General features: G+C 37.5%; 1 protein-coding gene across 1 annotated transcript in view; it reads right to left on the reverse strand.

Annotated features, from left to right (window-relative positions):
* The window catches only part of ENPEP (glutamyl aminopeptidase), a 125436-nt gene that overhangs the window by 27286 nt on the left and 78625 nt on the right, over positions 1-19525 (reverse strand). The window contains exons 12-13 of the mRNA XM_049885523.1: positions 12223-12359; positions 12036-12091 (exon numbers count right to left, since the gene is read on the reverse strand). Coding sequence (XP_049741480.1) covers positions 12036-12091; positions 12223-12359 — 193 coding nt within the window. The remainder of the gene's footprint in view (positions 1-12035; positions 12092-12222; positions 12360-19525) is intronic.

Consider the following 19525-nt stretch of genomic DNA (forward strand, 5'->3'; position numbering starts at 1 on the left):
ACAGCCACAACTACATCCAGTCAATATTTCTTCAGGAAATGTTAGAAGAATAGGTGCTCTGAGTGAAGAGGGCTAATGAAAGTTTAGGAATAGTGAGCAGGTTCTTTGGCTAGAAACCAAGGTTCACAGCTCTATAGATGGCAAGGTTAGAGGAATGAACCTTAGTTACTAGGGCCAGAGGACTGGCTAATTGGATAGTATAAGTAGAAGGAAGAAGGGAATCCAATGATCTGAAGGCTAAATACTAAATATTAATTATAATCTATTTGTATGGGAAATCAATATCCTATTCTAGTGCCTAATTTTCCCAATACACTTGACAGTCATGTAATATTTTGGTATCACTTGCTTCCTTTAAGTTTGAGTCACAAGGACAGAACATTGGAAAGGGTATGATTTTTGTTGGCTGGTATTACAGGGTTTTCTAGTTTATTATAGGGGATATTTTGCGAGTAAGCTGATGAACTTTTCATCCCCCGTAAGTCATGTTACCCTGCAGCTCCCACTTACTGGGATTGCTGGATCATAAGGCATTTATAATTCTAGATTTTTTTTTTCATTTTCCATAGTGGTTGCACCATTTTACATTTCCAACAGTAATGTGTAAGAGTTCCAACTTCCCCGCAACCTCATCAGCATTTGTTGCTTTCTGTTTTTTTTTGGTTATTACCATTTTTGCAGGGGTGGTATCTCATTGTAGTTTTCATTTGCACTTTTCTAATGGCTAATGCTCATGAAAATCTTTTCATGTCTTTGTTGCCTGCCTGAATGTCCTCTTTGGTGAAGTGTTTGTTCATGTCCTTTGACTATTTGGATTGTATTATTTGTATTTTTGTTGTTGAGTTGCTGATGTTTTCTATACATTTTAGAGATTAGAACCTTGTCAGACATGTCATTCCCAAATATTTTTTTCCCAGTCTGTAGGTTCTTATTACTCCTTTGGTAAAGTCTTTTGATGAGCATAAGTACTTAATTTTTAGGTGGTCCCAGTTCTCTAATCTACTTTCTGTTGTTCATACATTTTTAGTTGTGTTTGATATGCCTAAAATTAGGTCCCCTAGTTTTGTTCCTATATCATCTTCCAATAACTTAATAGTTTTAGCTTTAACATTTAGGTATTTGATCTATTTTGGATAAGTTTTTGTGTACGATGTGAGGTATGGCTCCTGATTCATTTTCCTGCAAATAGATATCCAGTTTTGTCACTACCATTTGTTAAAGAGACTGTTTCTTCCCCATTGAATGGACTTTGACCCTTTGTTGAAGATCAGCTGCTCCAAGGTGGACAGACTTACTTCTGGATTCTCAGTTCTATTTTATTGGCTTGTGTGTCTGTCATTGAACCAGTAACAGGCTGCTTTGATTACTGCAGCCATCTAGTATATTTTTCACCACTTGTCTGTCAGTTTGTCATACTGTGCCGGCTTGCATGTTGCTGTGATGCTGGAAGTTATGTCACTGGTATTTCAAAGACCAGGAGGGTCACCCATGGTGGACAGGTTTCAGAAAAATCTCCAGGCTAAGACAGACTAGGAAGAAGGATCTGGTGATTTACTTCTAAACTCCTCAAGTTGGAAGGCATTCAAAATACTACTGAGGAACAGCTGCCTCCTCAAGTAGAGTTGACCTTAATGACATGGATGGAGTAAAGCTTTCAGGACCTTCATTTACTGAAATGGCATGACTCAAAATGAGAAGAAACAGCTCCAAACATCAGTTAATAATCAGAAAGTTGAATGTATGAAGTATGAATCTAAGAAAATTGGAAATTGTCAAAAATGACATGGAATGCATAAAGATTGATAGCGTAGGCATTAGTGAGCTGAAATGGACTGGTGGCCATTTTAAATTGGACAATCTTACGGTCTACTATGATAAGAATGACAAATTGAGGAGGAACAGTATTGCATTCTTTGTCAAAAACAACATTTTAAATTCTATTCTGCAGTATAATGCTGTCAATGATAGGAAACTATCCATATGCCTATTGAAAGATTCTATAGTGAAAATATTAAATGACTCAGGGAGCATCAAAAGCAGATGGAGGGAATACACAGAGTCACTGTACCAAAAAGAATTGGTCGATGTTCAACCATTTGAGGAGGGAGCATATGATCAAGAACCGATGGTACTAAGGGAAGAGGTTCAAGCTGCACTGAAGGCATTGGTGAAAAACAAGGCACCTGGAACTGATGGAATACCAATTGTGATGTTTCAACAAATGGATACAGTGCTGGAAGCACTCACTCATCTATCCCAAGAAATTTGGAAGACAGCTACCTGACCAAATGACTAGAAGAGATCTGTATTTGTACCCATTCCAAAGAAAGGAGATTCAACAGAGCGCAGAAATTATTGAACAATACCGTTAACATCACACACAATAAAATTCTGCTGAAGATGATTCAAAAGCAATTACAACAGTGCATCAACAGGAAACTGCCAGAAATTCAAGCTGGATTCAGAAGAGGATGTGGAACAAAGGATATCACTGCTGAAGTGAGATGGATCCTGGCTAAAAGCAGAGGATACCAGAAAGATTTTACCTGTGTTTTATTGACTATGCAAAAGCATTGGACTGTGTGGATCATAACAAACTATGGATAACATTGCGAAGAATGGGAATTCCAGAATACTTAATTATGCTCATGTGGAACCTGTACATAGACCAAAAAGCAGTTGTTCAAACAGAACAAGGGGAGACTGTATGGTTTAAAGTCAGGAAAACTGTGCGTCGGGGTTGTACCATTTCACCATACTTATTCAATCTGTATGCTAAGCAAATAATCCTAGAAGCTGGACTATATGAAGAAGAAAGCAGCATCAGGATTGGCGGAAGACTCACTAACAACTTGAGGTATATAGATGACACAACCTTTCTTGCTGAAAGTGAAGAGGACTTGAAACACTTATTGATGAAGATTAAAGACCACAGCTTTAAGTATGATTACACCTTAACATAAAGAAGACAAAAATCCTCACAACTGGGCCAATAAGCAAAAACATGATAAATGGAGAAAAAGTCAAAGTTGTCAAGGATTTCATTTTGCTTGGATCTAAAATCAACGCCCATGGAAGCAACAATCAAGAAATTAGGTGACGCATTACATTAGGCAAATCTGATGCAAGAGATCTCTTTAAAGTGTTGAAAACCAAAGATGTCACTCTAAGGACTAAGGTGCACCTAACTCAAGCCATGGTGTTTTCAAATGTCTCATGAGCATGTGAAAGCTGGACAATGAGTAAATAAGACCAAAGAAGAATTGATGTCTTTGAATTATGGTGTTGTTGAAGAATATTGAATGCACCATGGACTTCCGGAAGAATGAACAATCTGTCTTGGAAGAAGTACAGACAGAATGCTCATTAGTAGCATGGATGTTGAGACTTTGTCTCACATACTTTGCACATATTATCAGGAGGGACCAGTCCCTGAAGAAGGACATCCTGCTTGGTAAAATAGAAGGTCAATGAAAAAGAGGAAGACCCTCAGTGAGATGGGCTGATGAAGTGGCTGCAACAACGGGCTCAAACACAGCAATGACTGTGAGGATGGCACAGAACCGGGTAGTATCTCATTCTGTTGTATATAGGGTCACTATGAGTCAGAATTGACTTGAGCACATAACAACAACAACAACACGAGGAAGATCCTTTAACATGAATATTTTTCACATTTGCACAACAATCACTAAGGCCAAAGATGAAGAAATTGAAGATTTTTACCAACTTCTGCAGTCTGAAATTAACCAAACATGCAATCAAAAGCATTGATAATTACTGGTGATTGGAATGCAAAAGTTGAAAACACAGAAGAAGAATTGGTGGTTGGAAAATATGGCCTTGGTGATAGGAGCAACGCCAGAAATTGTATGATAGAATTTTGCAAGACCAATAAACTATTCATTGGAAATACTTTTTTCACCAACATAAATGGCGACTATACATGTGGACCTTGCCAGATGGAATACACAAGAATCAAATCAACTACATTTGTGGAAAGAGACAATGGAGAAGCTCAATATCGTCAGTCAGAACAAGACCAGGTCCGACTGTGGAACAGAACATTAATTGCTCACATGCAAATTCAAGTTGAAGCTGAAGAAAATTAAAACAAGTCCACGAGTGCCAAAATACATCCTTGAGTATATCCCACCTGAATTTAGACACCAGCTCAAGAACAGATGTGATTCCTTGAATAATAATGATGGATGACCAGATGAGTTGTGGGATGATATCAAGGACATCATACACGAAGAAAGCAAAGGTCATTAAAAAGAAAGGAAAGGAAGAAAAGACAAAAATGGATGTGAAAAGAGACTCTGAAACTTGCTCTTAAATGTACGTAGTTAAAGTGAATGGAAGAAATGACAAAAAGAGCTGAACAGAAGATTTCAAAAGGTGGCTTGAGAACACAAAATAAAGTATTATAATGAAATGTGCAAAGGCCTGGAGTTAGAAACTCAAAAGGGAGGAACACACACTGCATTTCTCAAGCTGAAAATACTGAAGAAAAAATTTGAGCCTGGAGTGCAATACTGAAGAATTCTGTGGGCAAAAAATGGAACAACGCAGGAAGCATCAAAAGAAGATGGAAGAAATACACAGTGTTATAGTACCAAAAACAACTGGTTGACATTCAACCATTTCAGGAGGTAGCATATGATCAAGAACTGATGGTATCGAAGGAAGAAATCCAAGCTGCACTGAAGGCATTGGTGAAAAATAAGGCTCCAGGAATTGCTAGAATACCAATTGAGATGTTTCAGCAAACGGATGCAACGCTAGAAGCACTCACTCATCTATGCCAAGAATTGTGGAAGACAACGACGTGGTCAATAAAGTGGGAGAGATCCATATTCATGCCCATTCCAAAGAAAGGTGATCCAACAGAATGTGGGAATTATCAAACAAATGTCATTAATATAACAAAATTTTGCTGAAGATCATTCAAAAACGTTTGCAGCAGTACATCAACAGGGAACAGCCAGAAATTTAAGCAGTATTCAGAAGAGGACACGGAACAAGAGATATCATTACTGACGTCAGATGGATCTTGGCTGAATGCAGAGAATACCAGAAAGATGTTTACCTCTGTTTTATTGACTATGCAAAGGCATTTGACTGTGTGGATAATAACAAATTTTGGATAACATTTTAAAGAATGGGAATTCTAGAACATTTAATTGTGCTCATGCGGAACCTGTACATGGACCAAGAGGCAGTAGTTCAAATAGAACGAGGGGATACTGCATGGTTTAAAATCACAAAAGCTGTGTGTCAGGGTTGTAATCTTTCATCATACTTACTCAATTTGTATGCTGAGCAAAGAATCTGAGAAGCTGAACTATATGAAGAACTCAGTATCACAATTGGAGGAAGACTCACAAACAACCTGACATATAGAGAAGATACAACCTTGCTTGCTGAAAGTGAAGAGAACTTGAAGCGCTTAGTTATGAAGATGAAAGACTACAGTTTTCGGTATGGATTGCACCTCAACTAAGAAAACAAAAATCCTCACAACTGGACCAATAAGCAACATCATGATGAATGGAGAACATACTGAAATTGTCAAGGATTTCATTTTACTTGGATCCACAATCACCTCCTCTGGAAGCAACTGTCAAGAAATCAAAGGATCTTTTTGCATTGGGCAAATCTGCTGCAAAACACCTCTTTAAAGTGTTAGAAAGCAAAGATGTGACTTTGAGCACTAAGGTGGCCCTGACCAAGGCCAGAGTATTTCCTTTTTTTTTTTTTTAATAATTTTTATTGAGCTTTAAGTGAACGTTTACAAATCAAGTCAGTCTGTCTCATATAAACTTATATACACCTTACTCCATACTCCCACTTACTCTCCCCCTAATGAGTCAGCCCTTCCAGTCTCTCCTTTCGTGACAATTTTGCCAGTATCTAACCCTCTCTACCCTCCTATCTCCCCTCCAGACAGGAGATGCCAACACTGTCTTAAGTGTCCACCTGATACAAGTAGCTCACTCTTCATCAGCATCTCTCTCCTACCCATTGTCCAGTCCCTTCCATGTCTGATGAGTTGTCTTTGGGAATGGTTCCTGTCCTGGGCCAACAGAAGGTTTGGGGACCATGACCGCTGGGATTCCTCTAGTCGGCCAGAGTATTTTCAATTGCTTCGTGTGCATGGGCAAGTTGGACAATGAAACAAGGAAGACTGAAGAAGAATTGATGCATTTGAACTGTGGTGCTGGAGAAGAAAACTGAATATAACATGGACTGCCTGAAGAATAAACAAATCTGTCTTGGAAGAGGGACAGCCAGAATATTCCTTAGAAGCAAGGATGGCAAGACCTTGTCTCATGTAATTTGGGACGTTTTTTCAGAAGGGGCCAGTCCCTGGAGAAGGACACCATGCTTGGTAAAGTAGAGGGTCGGCAAAAAAGAGGAAGACCATTAACAAGATGGACTGACACAATGGCTGCAAAAATGACCTGAAACAAAGCAATGATTGTGAGGATGGTGTACGAACAAGCAGTGTTTTGTTCTGATTTACTAGGATTTCCAGTACAATGTTAAATAAGAGTGGTAATAATGGGCATCCTTATCTTGTTCCCGTTCTCAAAGGGAATGTTCTCAATCTTTCTCCACTGAGAATAATGTTGGCTGTTGGTTTTTGATATGCCCTTAATTATGCTGAGGAATTTCCTTTCCATTCCTATTTTGCTGAGAGCTTTTATCAGGAAAATGTGCTGGATTTTACCAAACACTTTTTCTGCATCAACTGAGATGATCATGTGATTCTCTTCCTTTGTTTTATTTATGTGGTGAATTCCACTGATTAATTTTCTAATGTTGAAGCATTCTTGCATCCCTGGTATGAATCCCACTTGATTGTGATGCATTATTTTTTTGATATGCTGCTGAATTCTATTGGCTAGAATTTTGTTGATAATCATTGTGTCTATATTCATGAGGGGTATTGGTCTAGACTTTTTTGTGTGTGTGTGATGCTCTTGCCTGGCTTTGGTATCACGGTTATGCTGGCTTCACAGAATGAATCAGGGAGTATTCTCTCCTTTTCTGTGTTCTGGAATAGTTTGAGTAGAATTGATGCCAAATTTTTGGTAGAACTCCGCAGTGAAGCCATCTGGGCCAGAGGGTTTTTTTGCTGGGAGTTTTTTTTTTTTTCAATGACACCTTCAATTTCTTCTCTTGTTATGGTTCTGTTCAGATTTTCTACCTTTATTTGTGATAGTTTAGGTAGATAGTGTGTTTCTAGAAATTTGTTCATTTCTTCTAAGTTTTTAAATTTGAGTGCAATTTTTCATAATATTCTGTTATGGTCCTCTTTATCTCAGTTGGTTCTGTTGTAATGTCACACATTTCATTTCTTATTTTGGTTATTTGCATCTTCTCATTTTTATCCTTTGTCAATTTTGCCAGTTGTTTGTCAACTTTATTGATCCTCTCAAAGAACCTACTTCCAGTTTTGTTGATTCTATTATTTTTCTGTTTTCTATTTCATTTATTTCTGCTCTGATCTTTCTTCCAGAAACAATGATCTTCTTTTGCTCTTTCTTTTCTATTTGTTCAAGTTGTCAGGAGAAGTTACTGATTTTGGACCTTTTTTCTTTTTGGATATATGCATTTATTATTATAATTTTTTTTCTGAGCACTACTTTTACTGTGTCCCAAAGGTTTTGGTATGTATTTTCATTCTCATTTGATTCTAAGTAATTTTAATTTCATGTTTGATTTCTTCTATGACCAATAGTTTTTAAGTAAAGTGTTACTTAGTTTCCATGTATTTAGTTTTTTTTCCTGTTGCTGATTTCTAGTTTTACAGTGTTAGAGCCAGAGAAGATGCTTTGTATTATTTCAATGTTTTTGAATTTATTGAGGCTTGCTTTGTGACCTCAAATATGGTGTATTTTAGAAAATGTTCCACATCCACTGTGCTGCCTTTGGGCAGTGTGTTTTCTATATGTCTATGAGGTTGAGTTGGTTAATTGTGTTATTTAGATCTTCTGTATCTTTGTTGATTTTCTTTCTAGTTGTTCTGTCCATTGTCAAATGTGGTGTGTTAAAGTCGCCTACTAATATTGTTGAAGTACCTATTTCTCTTTCCAGTTCTGTTAAAGTTTTTTTTAATGTATTTTGGAGCTCTGTCATTAGGTACATATTTATTATTGTTATATTTTCTTGGTGAATTGACCCTTTAATCATTACATAATGCCCTTCTTTGTCTCTTATAATGGATTTTGACTTAAAGTCTATTTTGTCAAAAATTATTATTGCCACTCCTGCTCTGTTTGCTTGATTTTTTTTTCCATTCTTTGATTTTTAACCTATTTATGTGTTTGGGTCATGTCTTTTTATCCGTTCTGCCACTCTCTGCCCCTTGACTTGTGAATTTAATCCATTTACATTCAGTGTGATTATTGGTAGGTATGAATTCACTGCTGCCATTTCATTATACATTTTTGTGGTGTTAATGGTTACTTTGTTCCTCTTAATTAACATTTACACTTCTTTTGAATGCCTGAATAAATCAGTTGTCGTTGAGTTGACTCTGACTCTGACTCATGGTGTCAGAGTAAAACTGTGCTTCATAGGGCTTTCAATAGTTAGTTTTTGGGAAGCAGATCACCAGATCTTTCTTCCAAAGTGCCTATGGGTGAACTTGAACCACTTACCTTTCAGTTAGCAGCTAAGTGTATTAACCATTTGTACTACCCAGGGATTCCAAACATGTGGGCTGTTGTTGTTGTATTAACTGCACTCAAGTTGGCCCCAGACTCATGGTGACCCCACACATAACAGATCAAAATGCTGCATGGTCCTGCACCAACACCATGATTGGTTACAGGTTGAAGCAATGTGGTCTACAGGGTATTCACTGGCTGGTTTTTGGAATTTGATAGCCCAGCTTTTCTTCTTAGTAAGTCTTCGTCCGGAAGCTTCACTGAAAACTATGAAGCTTCAGCATCATAGCAACATGCAACCCTCCACTGACAGAATGAGTGGTGGCTGCACATGAGGAGTACTGGCCTGGAATAAAACCTGGATCTCTGGCATGGAAGGCGAGATAAATTCTAATCTTACCACAGGCATTTAACTATTTATCTATGCATTTATCCTCTCCCAGACCCAGAAAAAAGGAGTTTCAGAAAGAAGCCCTGGTAGCACAGTGGTTAAGTGCTCAGCTGCTAACCGAAAGGTCATTGGTTCAAACCCACCAGCCAGTCTGCGGAAGAATGACCTGGCCATCTGCTTCCGTAAACATTTATAGCCTAGGAAACCCCATGAGACAGCCCTACTCTTTCCTGTGGGATCGCTATGAGTTGGAATAGACTCAAAGGCAAAGGATAAAGTTTCTGAGTGGTCTAGGCACACTTCTAATTAACTCTGGTGGGTTAGTTCTTCCCTCATTTCTATTTTCCTCATGTGTTGCAGAAGGAAATTGGGCCAAGTAATATCTCCAGGTATTTTTCAGATCTATTGTTGTTATTCTATTTATTTTTGTTTGTTTTCTGAGTTTGTTTCACTTTCTTCCTTTCCACAGCCCTCCACAATTTTATAGGGCTGTGGCCAAAGTGGAAATGCTGGTGGCATAGTGGTTAAGTTGCTATAGCTGCTAACCAAAAGGTTGGCAGTTTGAATCCACCAAGCACTCCAGACTCTATGGGGCAGTTCTACTCTGTCCTATAGGATTGCTATGAGGTGGAATTAACTCAATGGCAATGGGTAACAGGTTTTATGGCCAAAGTGCTGCTATGTAGATTTTAGAAGCAGGGAAAGCCTTCAATTGTGTGAGTTATTTGCTTTATACACAGTTCTTTAGAGTGTACAAGAGGCTTTCACTTCATCTTAGAGCAAAAAAAATCATCTTGTATTGTGATGGGAATTAAACTATGGTGATATTACAATTCTGTGTAATTTCTAACAGTCAACGTGCTAAATTTGGAAAGGGTCATGGTACATTCACAGCAGAGTTGTCCAAAAGTAATTCTAAATGGTTCTATTCTATTGTTTTAAAACATTTTCTTTTGTCACTTAGTTTCACAGAATGTAGCACAGTGCCTGATATATAGTAGGTGCTTAACAGTTGTTTCTTAAATGAATAAAATTGACATGGTATAACAAAATGAAAAAATTTACCTATGATATACCTAGGAGGTTAAATTTTGAGATTCACTAAAGACAATCATATTGTCTATTATTTACAAAGGAAATCTAAATTACAGATCCAAAAAAGCTTTTCTAAATGGCTTGCTCTTGCTATTAATCACTGGTAGATGCCTTTTGGGCAAGTCAATAATTAATAAACTACCTTCTCCCATTCATTCTTGGAATCATCATTATAATCATCACGATATTATTGACTACTCTCTAAAGACCAGATAATTTTTGGGGTACATTACAAGCATTATTTCATTGATTCCTCAAGAGAGTCTTAGGAGGTCATCTCCTTTTTACTAGTAAGGAAATTGAGGCAGAGAAAGGTTAAGAAATTTACTCAAGGTTATATGGAAGCAGGATTTTAATCTAGTTCAAAAGTCTGTGTCTTAGGTTTATAATTCCTCCTTTGAAAAACATTGAGAAAGTTTTCTGGCTTCCAGTATACTCTCTAGAAGTTTGGGAAAAATAGTTCTTTTAAGCATTTAGTGCTGTTATACTATCCTTCCAGGCACACTTGAGCACTGACTTACTGAGTATGTACTTTGAGCAAAAGAGCCCTGGTGGTGCAGTGGTTAAAGTTCTCTCGACTGCTAACCAAAAGGTTGGCGGTTCAACCCACCAGCCACTCCTCAGGAGAAAGATGGGGCAGTCTGCTTCCATAAAGATTACACCTTAGAAACCTTATGGGGCAGCTCTACTCTGTCCTATAGGGTCACTATGAGTTGGAATCAGCTCCACGGCAATGGGTTTGGTTTGGTTTACTATGAGCAAGGAACAGTCAAGGACTGGGGATAAAATGATTAGGAAGGTGGTCTGGGTGCCTAATTTACAGTTTAATGCAGGGAGATGGACAATATAATAAACAATGACACTATAACATTGTGGGGGAAATAGAGGGACCCATAAGAGGGACATCCATTCCAGAAATTCTGGGAGTCTTCCTTAGGAAGTGGCATCTCATTCCCAGTATATTGCTCATATCTAGGATGAGACCACCACAAAATCCACAGAAATAAATCACCTGTGTCCCTAACTCCTAAAAAAGTGCTAAGCACTCAATAAATACTTGTGGAATTCATGGTGTTAGACTACCTGAAAAAAATTTCAGAGGTGCCATGACTGCTACTACTGTATTTCCCAGTCTATGTTGTTTTTTTTTTCTAAATGCAGTTTACCTTCAGGCCATGAAACAAGTCAACTTTTCCTAAATTATACATTAATTCTGACTAATCCCAGAGCACCATGGCTCAGTTTTCTTACCCCAGTGACCTGAACAAGATTTGAGAATTCTAGCCATGAAATCTTATAGTTACCTTGAGCTCAAAGGGCTGAATTAATGAAATACATTGCTTGTCCTTTTTATTATATCAAATTATAAAGATGCACTTCTTAGCCTTTGTAAACGTCACTCCTAATTAGCTGAGGACTCTGACATAGATAAGCCCCACTCAAAGTCAATAGAGGATTTTTGTGTACATATTAAGGGTTAGGAATCCCTGGTGGCGTAGTGGTTAAGTGCTACGGCTGCTAATCAAGAGGTCAGCAGTTTGAATCTGCCAGGCGCTCCTTGGAAACTGTATAAGGCAGTTCTACTCTGTCCTGTAGGGTCGCTATGGGTCGGAATCGACTCAACGGCAGTGGGTTTTTTTTTTTTTTTTTATTAAGGGTTAATGTCAGTATTTTGGCAAGGATGCTCACAATAACTTAAAACGGAGGGTTTTAGAATTAAGCAAACAATGATGTAAATAGTGGCTTTGGACGTTCTAAATTAAAATTGGTTAATATTTAAAAGACTTGCTTTGTTGAAATGTATTAAGAATATTTTTATAACAAAACCCATGGTATTTTAAAGAATCTTGCTTCATTCTAAAACTCACCTTGCCAAGGCAAAAGCATCATCAATAAGACTGGCACGATCAGCAGAAGAAAACCCCTGGAAAGAGGAAGAAAAAGAGGTAAAAGACATTCTTAAATCAAGCAAAATGTGTTGAAAAAAATTAATACCATTAAGATGTTGTTCTTAGAATAAAAATATAACAATTCACAGTCATTGCTATCTCTTACCTTGTGGTCCAAGGAGAGATTTGCAGCTATCCAGTCCCAAGTTGGTCCTTCATAATTTACACGATAAAACCCAATATGATCTGGGTTTATTTTGAGAAAAGCATTTCCACTAGGATTAGAAGACTTCAAAATGATTCCTGTGGTAGTGAATAAACTCTAATGAGAAACATGTTTGCATATACAGTAAACAGAGAGAAATTAGACCCAGAGGGTAAAAAGAAGAGAACAGAAAAGAAATATTAGCTCAAGGAGCCAAGTTTGATTTCAGTCCAAAGCCCCAAAGCCTAATTATTTAGTTGCCTAACTTTAGAATGCAACTGGCGTGCATGAGCTGAAAAAGAAATAGGTAATGTAAGTATCCTGTAATTTGTGACTTAAACTTCTTACCGACAGAAGGTTGCAAGTGAGTGAAACAATTCTGCTTTTGTCAATCCTTCAGTAAAAGAAAACAATGCCTAAAGACAGAAGTCATGCCTTCTGGGGGTAGTCTATACATTCCTAATCATAATGGATTAACTACACAAAGAATATTCACTGGGGTAGCCTGGGGAGGGGATAAAAATGTAAACATTTAAAAGGATACTTTGTTTATTAAAACCAACATTTGAGTTGATGGAAATGGCTATTGCTAAGTAGAATAACGATTTGAGAATCAGTAACGCTTTTAAAATGTCAAGAAGGCCTGTAAATAGAAATGAAATCCAAATACAACATTCTAGATTTTGTAATCCATTTCATACTTGCTTTTCCAATTTTATTCATCTTGTAAAGTCTTTTACTTCTTTATTTCAATTGATTACATCAATGCGTTTTCATCAACAGATTTGCCAAATTAACTTTTATGCTAAAGTAGCGTCTAGTATTTGCACAGGGCTCTGGTATATAGATTTTAGTAGCCCAACATGGAAGGATCAGAGGCTTATGTTTTAGATAAAAGATACTGACATTAATTACCTTGCTTAATAATAGCTATGGTCTGACATGGCCAGTATTTGTTATTGTTACTCATATTAATCCTACTTTGCAATTCACATAAGAGCTCAACTGCTAACCAAAAGGTCAACAGTTCGAACCCACCAGCTGCTCCCTGGAAACCCTATAGGGCAGTTCTACTCTGTCCTACAGGGTCACTAATGGTCAGACGAGACTCAGTGGCAACAGGTTTGTACTTTTTTTGTTTGTTTGCATGGACAGTGTACAATTTAAATAATGGTGTAGGAGTACCTAGTATATCTGAGTAATTTCAATTAGTTTGATGTAGTAAAAGTGTAGAGTATGTACTGGAAAATAGGAGGTGAGGCTGGAAATACAGGTTGGGGCTTCAATGTGAAGACCCATGTCATGTTAAAGAATTCATCTTCTGAGAGGTGGGAAGATAGGAAAGATTTTTAAGCAGAGAAATAATATGTTCAAGTCTTTTTTCTTGAAAGACAACTTTGATAGTGGCATGGGATATAGGGGGATGGTGGTAGCTCAGTGGTAGAATTCTCATCTTCCAATCAGGGAGGCACGGGTTGGATTCTTGGCCAAGGCACCTCATGCGCAGCAAACACCCATCTGTCAGCGGACGCTTCCGTGTTGCTATAATACTGAACAGGTTTCAACAGAGCTTCCAGACTAAGATGGAGTAGGAAAAAAGACCTGGCTATCTACTTCTGAAAATTAGTCAATGAAAATCCTATGGCTCAAAAGTTTGATCCGCAACCTATCACAGGACTGGCCAGTGATTCCTTCTGTTGTGGACGGGATCGCCATGAGTCAGGGCCAACTCAAGGGTAGCTAACAACAACAATGGGATATCAATTGGAAGGAGAGTCTAGGGCAAAGACACTAATTCAGAGTTCACTATAATAACCTAGGCAAGCAAGGATAAGGGGTTACACTATGGAGATGATATACCTAGAAAGGACGTGTTGTATTCAAGAGACCCATCACAGGTAAAATCAATACAACTTGTTCTCTGACTTGATGTGGAAAGTTAGAGGAGGGGAAGATAACTTGTATGATTGGATGAATAATGGCATTGCCAGTAGAGAACAGAGGAAGATGAGTAAGTTTGGGAGGAAAGATGATTTAAATTTTGGAAGTGTTTGCAAGGCCTGGAAGATATCCAGGGCACAGTAGTTTTTTTATAATATATGGATAAACTCTTCAACAAGACAATAAGTTTCTTTAGAAACTTTCACAGTAGGTACTCAACAAATTATAAACCCTTACCTCACTCATAGGGTATTTATCTTTCTTTGTCATTCTCCCATGGACAAGTTGTTGAAATGAAGCTAATCTTTTGGCAGTCGTACACTTTGAATGTTTGTATCAGGAGGAGTGTCTCTTGCTAAGCATAGAGCCATATGTTATGGAAGATAGAGCATGAACTTTTGAGTCCAACAGACATAGGATAAAATCCTTACTCTGTAACTTACTAGCTATGTGACCTTGGCCAAATCACTTGACCTCTCTGTGTTCCAGTTCTCCATGAGGGAAGTAGGGATAAAAATCCCTCACGGAGCTATTGCGAAGATTAAATAAGATAATATAAGTGTTGGCCACATTGTTACGTGTCCAACAGATGGTAGCTGTCCACATTATTATGAAAGGAGATATGCTGCCATTTCTATAAATAGCAAACCAAATATAAATAACACTGAGAAGTTCTTGGCAATCAATCCAAATACTGCAGTATTTTAGTGTGTTTTATGTGTGCCCCTAGACAGTTAAGCCTGTCTAGAGTTACCGTGATTTTTCTCACTTTATAGATGAGGAAGCTGAGATCCAGGAAGTCAGTAGTTAAGGACTTTCCAAGTTCATGTTACTTTCAGAACAGTTGTCAACAGCAAAATACCGTTGGGTTGTTTAGTTACGTAATGAAGTAAGCAGGACTAAAATACTGATGCTTATTCCAGGTGGCATATAGAAGCAAGGGTATGTTTCCTTCTGTTTTGCCCATCTACTAATATTTATTTATTTATTTTTTCTGATTTTAACAGTACTATGTATTCTTTGGGGCAACATTCAAAAAATACAAAAAAAAAAAAAAAGTATAAAGAAGAATATAAAACTACCCATCGCAGTTGACATTCTGTTGTTCATCTTCTACATGTGTTTGTGTTTTCTATACACACATGAAACACACATAATGGGATCCTACTCTTTACGATTAGTAACCTTTTTTCATTTGAAATTATATTGTTCCTAGTCCACCTCAGCATGGAAATTCTGCTGAAACCTGTCAGCATCCTAGCAACATGCAAGCTACCACTGGCAGACAGGTGGTGGCTACGCATGAGGTGCACTGGCTGGGAACTGAACCCAGGTGTTGGGCATGGAAGACAAGAATGCTACCACAGAACCATCAACAAACAGGCCTGGCATATAAAAGCCTCCATTATCTTCCCCTGTCTGCTGGCCAGATGCAAAACATCCAGCAGCAGACTCCAGTCCGGGGAGTGGTGGAGCCAGAAGAAGGAAGACAGGGCTTCGAAGTCATCGTTTGGAAGAGAGTCACCTCAGAGAGGTGCCTGGTCAGGAACATCCCAGTTGGACTTTTGCATGAATGGGAAGCTTTTATTGCACCAAGCCACTAATGATAGTCTCTAAAAGCAACATTTAGACTCCTCTGGCTAAAGTAATATGAAGGCTGTCACAGATTGATGACATCTCTAAAATAACTATCTTAACTTTCCCTTTATCCTTACTAAGTAAACCACCTTCTTGAGAAGAGGTACTTTAATTAGCTGACCTGAGCATTCTGGTTCACTTGGCCAGTACGCTTTATCTGCGTAAGTTAAGAAATTAGCATTTTTGGATAATTTCTCATATGTTTGGTTTACGTGAATAACTATCCTGAGGATTGGTTGCCCAAGACTGAACTGATGAAATTGAGCTTCTGAACCACCAAAACAGAGAACAGTCATTGAATCCATGATGATCCAATCAAAGTCTGGATACACATCATTATTCTGACCTGAAATATTTAAATACAACTATTATAAAATTTTAATAATATCCTATTTATATGAGAGCTAGAATTTGGTTATAAACCATCCAGAATATATTCTCGAATCTGGAAGTAAGAGTTATAAAGACAATCATCACAAAGTCTATACCATTTCCTAGGTCCTAGATCCTCTCCTAGACCCTATGGACTTACAAGTGTCTATTTTAAAATAGGTTTTTAGTGAAATCTGTTATCATGTAATAACCTTTAATTATTTATAAGTGTTAGAAAGCAGCAAATTAAAAGCAGAAAAGTGGTGTACTATTAAAATAAACATGGATGCACTGAGAGTAGCCAAAAGAGTGGCCAATACTAAAGTTAGAGACATACTAAAATATATACAATCTCTAAAAGTACAGCAGTATGAGGTAAGCAATCCTTTTTTAAGCAACAACATCTAAACTCTTTTGATGCGCATAGCACCTTGTCAGGGCTACGGATGCTGAGGACAAGAAATATGATGCATAGTTTGTGATTTCAAGGAGCTTATAATTTAGCTGAAAAAAAAAAAAGAACACATGAAACTTAAACAACAAGGATGCTGTTAAAAGTATAAGGTAATAATTCAAGGACTATAAGGATCAGTGAAACCGACAACATAAAATATACCACAGAAAGTGAAAGGGGAGATTATTTGGGACAAACTATAATAGCCAGAGGTGACTTTGTGATAGAGGTCCTCTTCTTTTGTTAGACACCCATGTTTAATTTTTGTAGTGTATAAAATATCATCTACAATACAAATATAAATAAAAGACCTTAGGGGAAAGTCCCACTGTTGCCTGGGAATTTTCTAACTGATGAATCATCAAAGAAACCAAGAGAAGGGAGGGAGGGCTGGTAACCTGAGCTGGTTGTCCATTCAGTAAACTCAGGACATGTTCGTCATCTGTGCTCTGAACTGAGAGCTGAAGATGTCCTTAAACAGGAAACAGGAACTTATTGCATAGCCTAAAAATGGAGCAGGCACTTTGAAGTAGGGAGAGATGTCCAGTCTGCTTCTGGCTAAGTGGCCAGTCATGATTCTGAAGTTTCAGATAAAAGTAGATTTGTCACTAAAGCTCTGTGGACATCAGCACCTCTTCATTTGCTGGTTTATTCATTCAATCATTCAATAAACAATTATTACGTGCCTGACAGCAGTGTCTGCTGGAGATACAGAATAACAACAACAAAAAGATAAGCTCTATTTCCTTGAGGAATATTCTGTTGGGAGAGGAAACACAGATAAGTCGATAGCAAACAATGTTAAATGACAGAGGGATGGAGAAGAGCTGAACAGCTGATGAACAGGAGCTGCCTATTCTCTCACTTTTAGACTAGCTCTCTGTCCGGAACACACTTCCCCTCTATAGTTGGTCAGTCCTTTCACTCATCTAAACTCTACCTTTAGCCCCTTAACTCTTAGCCTTGATGCCTTTTCTTTAGTAACCTTCATTGAACCTTCAAGTCTGGGCTGGTGTTTCTTCAGTGAAGGCCCTTGGCACTCTGTATTACTCCACCAGGCACTCACAACACAATATTATATTTATTTGCTGACCCATTGGGATCCCCCCAAGACAATAAATTCTGCAAAGATAAGGGCTGTGGGGTATTTTTTTGGAGTTTTTTGGGGTTTTTTTGCAGCATTATCTCCATGAATACCTCAGTGCCTGGCACATAAGTTAGTTCTCAATATACTTGCTTGAAATAATTATTTAACCAATGAATTAAGAATTAAATTCATTATTCAGGATATTCTGTTTAATAGGTTCATAAAACATATTAGAACAATGTTTATTGTTGATGCTTGACTTTTTTTTTTTTTTTTTATATAAAACACTTGAGTAAACTTTAGTTATCTGGAAAATTCACTTGTGTGGAAACTTCATTCCATGAAGATGCTGGGTAATTGTGTTAGGGTAGATGAATTACTTATGCTTTTAAATTTGTAAACAGCAATTCAAACAGCTGCTAAGAGGTACATTCCTCCAATCCTCAATTACTCATGGTGACCAATGGAAAAAAGATGTAGCAATAGTTAAAACGAAAACCTCCCAGTAGAATCCTGGCCTTCTTATCATGCCTTTTATCAGTGCTCTTACACAAAATTTTAAAGTGTCCTTTTTCTTGTCTTTTTCATTTTCCTTTCATAAATGTGCTTACGAGTAAGAAAATGACCAAAAGACAGACCATACACGACAGAGCTTGATACTCAAACGCAACATAAATTAAAAAACCCCACACCCAACGTAAATTACTAAAACACTATGGCTTTGACCTAGAAGTTATGGAAGAATTCAGGAGAACTGTCGACCACAAGGCTAACATAAATGTTAACCAACACAAAATTTTGTTGCAAAAGGAATCCCTGTTGAGAACAAGGGCTCCAGAAAGGAGTCTCACATCACAATGGGAAAGCTGGTAGGGTTTATACTGAAAGTAAACATTATAAAAGAGTTTAAAGTAAACATAAAAAACAAAACAAAAAAACCTCCAATGGTTAAAAAACAAAAAAACCCAACTTCCTGGATTTACACAAAAACTTTTACACTAATGTTTATAGAAGCATTATTCACAATAGCCAAAAGGTGGAAATGATACAAATGTCTATCCACTGATGAATGGATAAACAAAATGTGGTATAGCTGCACAATGGAATATGATTCAGCAACAAAAAGATAAGAAGTGTTAACACATACAACATGCATGAATCTTATGCTAAGTGAAAGACATCATTCACATTTATATGAAATGTCAAGAATAAGCAAATTTACAGCACAGTGGTTAAGTGATATGGTTGCTAACCAAAAGGTCGGCAGTTCAAATCCACCAGGCACTTTTTGGAAACTCTATGGGGGCGGTTCTACTCTGTCCTGTAGGGTTGCTATGAGTCAGAATCAACAGGTTGCAATGGGTTTGGGTTTTTTTTGGTATATGGACAGAAAGTAGATCAGTGGCTGCTTAGGGCTATAGGCAATAGAATAGGAGAGTAGAGGGGATGGTAGCTAAAGAGCATAGGATTTATTTTTGAGGTCATGAAAATGTTCTAAAATTGACTGTGGTGTTGGTTGCATATATCTGAGATTATACTAAAAACCACTGAATTGCATGCTTTAAATGAGTGAATTGTATAGCATGTGAATTATATTTCAATAAAGTTGTTTTAAAAAATCTACTAGAAACAGGGTATACAAGGCGAAATCATACCTAATTAATGTTTTAGAATATGTTGCAGGAGCAAATAGGCTTAAGTAAAGGATAGGTGATCTACTTTTACCCTCAAGACGCCGTATGAGTGAAAGTCCACACCAAATGTTATTCTGA

The sequence above is a fragment of the Elephas maximus genome, chromosome 5, assembly GCF_024166365.1.
Source record: "Elephas maximus indicus isolate mEleMax1 chromosome 5, mEleMax1 primary haplotype, whole genome shotgun sequence".
NCBI lineage: Eukaryota > Metazoa > Chordata > Mammalia > Proboscidea > Elephantidae > Elephas > Elephas maximus.